This window comes from Tachysurus fulvidraco, chromosome 19 (assembly GCF_022655615.1).
Source record: "Tachysurus fulvidraco isolate hzauxx_2018 chromosome 19, HZAU_PFXX_2.0, whole genome shotgun sequence".
Lineage (NCBI taxonomy): Eukaryota > Metazoa > Chordata > Actinopteri > Siluriformes > Bagridae > Tachysurus > Tachysurus fulvidraco.
The window spans coordinates 16,236,906-16,245,540 of record NC_062536.1 but is presented as its reverse complement, the minus strand read 5'-3'; the positions used below and the strand labels follow the sequence as shown (position 1 = coordinate 16,245,540).

The window sequence follows — 8,635 nt, the reverse complement described above, 5'->3', positions numbered from 1 at the left end:
CCAATGTCGAGATAATAAAATGTTATATTATTAATATAATATGTATGTTATAAATAACATAAGAGATATATATGATAATTTTAATATGTATCTTCTGTAATTTAAACACAGGATGCACTATATTACTGTTAACTACTATATTAGCTGTGTCAGTTATGCTAATAAGCACATGTAAGTTAATAAACAGTTTTACTTCTATTTTTATTTCTGATATGTCATTATTGGATGATACAAATGGTTAGAAAACCTCCCAGTTTTTTTCCACCAGAACCTTCCAGCGTTCTGTTCAGTCCAGCCTGCCAAACTAATGAAAATAAAGGCAGTGAGGGCATTTCAATGCGTACGATAGTTCACCCAGAAAGAACTGAGCAGAGCACGAATGTCTCTGAGCTGTGTGTTGAGCTGCTTTGTGGCAGTGTGTGGGTGGCATGCTGGAGAGATGCAGCAATAACCCACACCGCCAACAGGGAAGACTGCTACAGTGGTGGGAACTGACTAATGACTAATACTGGGAGGGGAAAAAAAAAATCAGGTACAATGTAGAAAACATTCTCTTGATAAAATGCAGCAGAAAGAAAAACTACCATATATACAAGGCAAAGAAATTCAGAAAGCTCGATAAAGATGACAGAGGGCATGAGGAGAAATAGAAGCACGGCATCAAATCTTTTTCTTTATCCGGTTAGCTGCTACTCTTCTAAGGAAGCTAATTCTGATTACAGAAATCGATGCTAAGATCAAATGATCATAGTATTGTTTAAAACAGATATCCATGATATTGCCACTCAGTCTCACCCAATCAGATCCAAGGGCACAGAGTGTTAAAACTTCCCAGGACTCATTACCCTAGATAGCGAGCTACATTTGCTAATGTTGGGGGGAAAAGGAGACAAAAAACAACAAATGTTTTGATTAGGATATATTTTGAATTTTTTGTCACAGTGGAAAAGAAAATCCAAGCTAGTTTGCTAGCAGATAGCAGCTAGCAGATAGCAGCTGGCTAGTTAAACTACAACAAAAACAACAACAACTGCTTTAGTTATATTACGGATATTAGGGTTATTAGGGACAGAAAAACATGGTGTGTTTCTAACTCATATGTTCACATGTATTTCCATGAACAGCTAGTTCAGTTCAGTCACTAATATGTTAGCGATGTGAGGCTAATCTCCACAATACATGCTTGCAATCCTAGCTAGCAAGCTAACTTAGCTTAATGTTTATGAGCTAATATAGATTTCATTAAGATATATCTAGAGTTTTACACAAGTCACTAAAAAAGTATAAGCTGAGATTCAAATACTAAAATCCCTCATGGCAACAAATCATACAACAAATAAAGACTATTTAGAAATACAAGCTTCAAGCAACATCTAGCCATCCAAATTTAGCCAGCTAAATTTTAAGTTTTTAATGAAGTGCCATGTTACTATATGCGACAGTAATTCCCTGCGATTGAGCTAACTAAGCTTTTTTTTTTTTAAATAAAATAAATGAAAATACAAATTGACATTCAAGATACTGAAATCCCACTTTCACAAAAACACAGACATTTTTTGGGACTAAACCAAGCTAGTTTACTAGAAGCTAGCAAAAATAGAATAAAAATATATATATAAAAAATATTAGTGGTACTATGATAGTAGATTCAGCAGAAGGACATAGGGTGTCTACTAAGCCTTAGTGTAGTGTATAGTGGTCTAAGGTACAGTTTATTCTATAAAGATTATTTTTAATGGTTTAAATTAAATTGCATGTTCAATGCTGCTTTAATGATTTACAACAGCCCATCTTCAAAAACACACAGCACATTTCTCCGTCATTTTAAAAAATATTATACTTGTGTCGATCGCTCCTACACAGAGTCTGCCTGGGATTATTAGATAGCAACGACAATCAACTCGAGCCAATTATAAGTCGAATATGATGCGAGTAATTGGTATTTAATGGCTCAGACTGGGGAAGAAAATTAATGGCAGAAATTTGAATGCAAACAGGTCCACAGTCGAAAGCGAAAGCCACTCTGAAGCTGAAAAAAAAATCTGGAAGATTTTCTGTCTGGTTTTGGGTAGAATTATATATAACACCTAAAGGAACAGATTATATAGCTAACTGGTAGAATGACAGAGGGATTAGTGTCTCTGGGTGACGTCTGTAATAAGGTTTTGAATAATTTAATCAAACTCGTGTCCAGACAACAATCAAATTAAAGGACATGGTTGTTTTGCGTAAGACCATGATGTGTGCGTCATATGTTGTTTTATACGCTCTGGTGCACATTTAATATAAATGGTATTATCTGATCTTTTATATTTTATTATATTTATTCAGTTGTAGCATCTATTCTATTGTATATGTCCATATAAAATTATTATTTTACCTTATGGCTGGACAGTTTAATGCTCCAGCCATGCAGCTCTTTTTTTTTTTAGTGCATTAACACGCATTACAAAAAAAGAGCGAGTTTTTAAAACGACAGGGAATGTTACCATGTTCCTTATTCTCTCTTCATTTCTAGGGAAAACATTTTGGTTACGATTTTGGTTACCATTTTTCTCTTCTCCAATCACACATGGAAAATAGCCTTGTGCTGCACTGTTCTGTATTCTTCCCATGTACATAAATGTTTCCAAATGATCTGTAATCTAAATTATTCATCTCGTAAAAACAATGTCTAACAATGGTGAGAATACATCCTGCAGAACAAGAGGTGGAAAAAAAAAAACACTGAAGACATCATCATCATTTGCCTATTTAGCCTGTATATTAGGCAGCTACGAATACAGCATCCAGTCTAGTGATAATGTCCACTGCTGCATATCTTCCTTTTTAATCAATACAGAACTGTTTAATATGGATTTGCATAATAAATGACTAAATACCATGTCACTTTATCCCAAAACAAGAGTCAGTGTCTTTCTACAAAAATGTCTATACAGACAGGCACAAAACGATCAGACCACAGCAGAGATGGTCTAGAATTAGACAGTAATTTGGTCAGTACTTTCTAAGGCAAAAATTAAAAAATTCATATGGATAAATCATCAAGATATAAAACATCATCTTTAGCATAAAATCACAGAATAGCACCTGCAAATGATGGAAATTGAATCCCGTCCAAAAAGGGCTTCAAACAAATCAAAACAATACAAATTGAGCCCTGATGTAACACTTCATGAATCAGCTTTACCCAAAACACATATCTGGTGTAACCTGATTAAGGCGTCTGATACGAGAACAGATTAAAAGTCCATTTTATGTTTGTAGCAACTTGTCTTACAAATGTCAGATTGCAGAAACAAAGCAGAAACAAGCCTCCATGAATAAAATAAACAGATGAATATCAATGAGAAATGAAAGATATGTATTGTGTGTGTGTGTGTCTAGTCATGTCAAGAGGCTTTTTACCATATATAGCTGACGCAAGTCATAGTGAAATGAAACAGCATTTTTTTTCCAGGACCATGGTGCTACATAAAACAACACAGAGCTAAGGACTTAAAGTATGTTGTCCTGGAAGCATAAAGTGCATCGTGTGCAATCAAGTGCTAACAGAGTGATGTTATCCTTATGCAGAGTGACTTACATTTTATTATTTCAATTTATACAATTGAGGGCCTTGTTCAGGGGAGCAGCAGTGGCAGCATGGTGGAGCTGGAATTTGAACTCATGACCTTCCGATCAGTAGTCCAACACCTTAACCACTGAGCTACCACATCCCACCTCCCAAACACCTAAAACATCACTGACCAGTGTGTAACTGTATATTACACAGTACATTGTGCAAAAATATAGGATTATGAACAAAGGGAGTTCTAGTAAACATATATACACTTGTGTTACAGCAACAATTGGATGAGATATTAAAATGTGGTGTGCAAAAAAAACAATAAGGGTGGTGCTGTAGATACGGAGGTATATTGAATGAGTGTTTGAGTGTGTCTTTTATTTAGTGCAGTTCACATAGTTGAGTGTGTGTGTGTGTGTGTGTGTGTGTGTGTGGTACAGTTCAGTTCTGGTTGTTGAGAAGTCTGATGGTTTGTGGGAAGAAACATGAGGGTCTGAATGCTTCAGAAAATGCTTTGTGTGTCAGGGGTTTCAACATAGCTGATGAAGGCTAACAGATAACTGCTTGGCAAGGCCTGTCCAAGTTGCCATGACTCCTGGCTCACAGGTTGCTATGACGGCAGTGTCCTAGCACCAAGCTCAGATCCACCTCATCAGCTAACCCGATAGATTTATGAAGGAGATTTCCATGTGCGGTCATAAACTGAGCTATGGGTTACACATGTGCTCATAAACTGAGCTATGGGTTACACATGTGCTCAAGCACACACACACACACACACACACACACACACACACACACACACACACACACACACACACACAGAAACCTTGGCTCCTGCTGAGTAGCAGAACCTCGAGGGCATCAGATAACCATCAAACCCGGAAGCCCATATTATGGTTTATGTATGATTTAATAAACCTTGCTGTTGTTGTTTCCCAACGAGTAAAGAACAGGATTATATTCATGCCATAATCCGGGATGGTTAATCTAGAAAACCATCAAGTGTATGAAGGGATTAGGCTATAAAAATACTGCATCCTCTGTGACAAGGTACGATTGCTTTACCAAGATGATAAACACACTGACTCATAAATCAATACCTCTATACTCTATACTGACACTCTCATGTTCATGCAAAACCGCTGCTCCAGTTCATTACCAGGCAATAACTGAGAAGAAAAACACAGGCTGGTTGCTAGCCGCAGTGTGTTTAACAGCATGCACATGACCTTTTTACACGTGTGATAAGGACAGACAAATAAAAGAGTTGGTGTAGAGCTAAGAACATTAAAAACACCAGTTTACACCACGTCTTTAATTTGATTGGTGTTTAATTTGGTATAACATCAGCTCTTAAAAGATGTCATTGCGCTGTAATCCAAACTGCAGGTCTATATAAATGCAATTATTCGAATAGGTTAGAATTTCTATACTAACGACTTATTTATACGTCAGAACAGCTACATGATATAAAGCTAACAATATGCAAATGTGTTATTTTTTAGAAATGTGCATTATCGTTGGTTTATTTAACATTTATTGATGCAGTCTGCAGCGTCAGCACTTTATTTTCCACGATGGGGAAAGTCTCCATCCAGTTTCTCTCTCCCTTGATGAGCTGTGTTTTTGTATTTTGGCCTTACTAACTAGAAAAAGGATAGAACTTCTCTCATTAATCTTTAACTTTAACCCTGTTCACACTGTAGTGGTTACAAGAGAAATAAAATAGTGCATGATGTGATAATACATTTCAGGCGTTGGTTGTTTTCCTCCAACAGCACACCTTGTTTTGTCTTGTTTTACTTCTTACGTGATATAGAGGTCCTGATTATTTTAACACAGAGGTTACAGTGAAGTAAAATTCATCATAGCTCCCTGCATCAACGAACAGATTGTAGTGTATCGCTCCCTGATGTTAAACACCATAATAGGATGAATACAGATGTTATAGTTAGTATTAAACCGAGGAGGGTATTAAACATTAGCACAGAGCTGTTTGGTGCGCAGCTCTTATCCCCCCCCCCCCTCCCTTTGTTATCACACCTAGCGGAAACATGTCGTGTGCTTTGTTTCCCAGCAAAAGTCAAACCGTGCTTTGCAAGCAACAGTAGCAGCAGTGATGCATGTCGTTTTGCAAACATCACTAACAAACTTGGCATGGTTAGATCTCTCTCTCTCTCTCTCTCTCTCTCTCTCTGTGTGTCTGTGTCTCGCTCTCTCTCTGTCTCTCTCTCTCTCTCTCTGTGTGTGTCTCTGTGTGTGTGTGTGTGTGTGTGTGTCTCTCTCTCTGTGTGTCTCTGTGTGTGTGTCTCTCTCTGTGTGTGTGTGTGTCTCTCTCTGTGTGTGTCTGTGTGTGTGTGTGTCTCCGTGTGTGTGTGTGTGTGTCTCTCTCTCTGTGTGTCTCTCTCGATCTCTCTCTGTTTCTGTGTCTCTCTCGCTCTCTCTCTTTCTCTGTGTCTCTCTGTCTATGACTCTCTCTTATACAGATGTGTGTATACAGATGTGTGTATACAGATGTGTGTCTCGCGCCGTTTACAGCTCGTGCGCTTGTTGTCTGTATTAAGAGATATTGTGTTTAAATAAATAAACTTTACTCACGTCCCGAGGACCTCCTTGAATTCGAACAGCTGCTTGATGTCGTTCACTTGCTTTTTCCACGAGTCTTTGGCGGTGTCTCCGTTCTCCTGAGCCATGGCGCACACCGGAGGAGCACAGATACAGTACGAGTGTGTTACAGCTGCCTGGGACTGTACTTCAGATCCCCGGAGAGCACCGAGCTTTCCCACGCTGCGGTTTACACGTTCGTCTTCCGACCGCTGACACGCACATGCATGTAAACTGCAGCTCTTGTTCTTCTGTGGCGCTGACGGACGGACTGACTCCTTTTTTTCTCCCCCTCCGTTTAAGCGCCTGTATGTATGTGCGTGTGCGCGTGTGTGTGCGTAAGCGAGCGATAGATGAGAAAACAGGCACGCGCGCGTTTCCCTTGTTCTCGCGCGCGCTCTCCTTGATGCACCTGCACCGTTTTAAACGCTTTGACGTAATTCTAATAAGGAGTGCATGCACAAAAACCGCGCTCGTGCTCTACTGACAGAGAGAGAGAGAGAGAGAGAGAGAGAGAGAGAGAGAGAGAGAGAGAGAGAGAGAGAGAGAGAGAGAGAGAGAGAATGCGCGCGCGCCTCTTCCCCAAACAAAACGGAAAGCATGAGAACGTATTTTGAGCGAATTCTTCACGCGACCTGACGGTGTGTCAGAGGGAGCTTCAGTCAAACTACAGAGGGGCGGAGAGCGCGTGGGACTGAACGTTGATTCGCATTGCGCCAATCCGCGGCAGAACCGAACAGCACGAGCGCCAGCACACAACACAGCGTTCACATGATCACGTGATCTTTACAGCGGAAACTAAATACTGTACGAAATGTCACGGTGTCCTACTACGGCACGGTGCATTGTGGGTATTCCGTACCTGTGCACACGACGTCGTGCATTGTGGGGTTTCATGACACCTCCGTACATCTCTTTTATTACACTGCAGAAATTAAATGACTGATCTACTTGGTATCCACTTTATCCTGCTGGATCAGGAAACCTGCCCCTGGAACAGGGTGTGATGCTGGAGCACACACAATCAGATCTAGGAACATTATAAGTCATCAATACACATACTGAGATGTATTTGTGAGGAAACTAGAAACCCCAGAGGAAAGCCACACAGAAAACATGGGGAAATTTATAGCATCAGGAATCAGAGCGCAGAAAACCCCCCAGAGCTGTGAGTCCACAATGTGACCTGCTGCTCCACCACCGCCACCACCACCACCACCACCACCACGGCTGATATTAGACAAATGAACTGTAAACACACATCTCAGCACTCTCATAAATCACTTCATTAATCATATCTAACTCAGGTTGATTTCAACTCTATTTCTGCCTAAGAGCTGCTGCTGTAATCACAAACACTCTTTCACTCAGAAGAATCTCCTGCCTCTATGTAGTGAGATCTCATTTGTAGTCCATTTGTAGTTAAGCTTCTGCTCAGTAATTCACTGAGAGACCAAAGACAGAATAGAATGAAAGACTTTAGCTACATCTGGTGGCTAGAGAAACAGAGAGTTGTGGCTTTTATTGAGACAGGATCAGACATGTTTGTACTGAAAAATGCACGTTTATAGCTGCTTTTTTTCTTCCACCTACATACAGGACCATTGCTGTAGCTTTCCATGCTCATGAGTATTCCAGCTGCAAACGACTGCAGATGCTCTGGCGCAGGAAAACACCCCCCCATTTCTCGGCCTACTCTGAGTCAGCAAATCTGTTCAGTGTTTTCACTTGATAATGCACATAGTGTAGTGACTTCTCCACTTCCTGTTACATTACATTGTCCATCCCAATGCTAAAACTTTTTAAATATTAAATTGTCCCATTTGAACTCTTTCTGCCTCCCCTTTTACTCCAGGATCAAGTTATTTACTCCCTCAGCTTACGCAACTGCACAATATAACACAAAACCATGGAATGGTTGAATCTGATTGGTCAGAAGGTGTTGATTTATTTTCTATAATTTTAACATGCTATTGTTTCTATTGTAATGTCTAATTCACAGGGACTTGTAAGGCAGAAGCTCTTTGTCTTAATATGTTTTTTTCAGCTTTTATAAGTGATAACAGAAACTAATATAATATTCATGTAAATATAAATGTAAAAAAAAACACTGAAAAATGAAATCAGTGTTTCACTTTTGTACATGCTGTTTATAGAAACAATAAATTGGTCCACGCTGGACAGCCACACAGAAACACACATACACACACACACACACACACACACACACACACACACACACACACACACACGCCATCCATCACTGATTATTATCATACAACAAAATACAGCATGTTGTATTTCTTAGATAAAGAAAGTTTGATTCTGCTGTTTAGTTTGATTATTCAAATCACACATAAATGTTCATATCTGATCAGTTGTTGTTACAGCCACATGAATGTAATGCTGCTATTTATCAAGCAAGTCTTCTTGTCATGTCATGCATTCCTGCAAGCTGTA

The 8,635-nt window shown here is 39.4% G+C and overlaps 1 protein-coding gene across 2 annotated transcripts in view; it reads right to left on the bottom strand.

Annotated features, from left to right (window-relative positions):
• The window catches only part of camk1da (calcium/calmodulin-dependent protein kinase 1Da), a 77,870-nt gene extending 70,922 nt beyond the window's left edge, over nt 1-6,948 (bottom strand). Inside the window, exon 1 of one of the 2 annotated variants that reach the window (XM_047803795.1) lies at nt 6,170-6,948. In XM_047803795.1, the coding sequence (XP_047659751.1) occupies nt 6,170-6,264 (95 nt within the window). In that variant the 5' untranslated portion in view covers nt 6,265-6,948. The remainder of the gene's footprint in view (nt 1-6,169) is intronic. The other variant, XM_027151493.2, reaches the window with a different exon arrangement.
• Between the last annotated feature and the right edge of the window lie 1,687 nt (nt 6,949-8,635).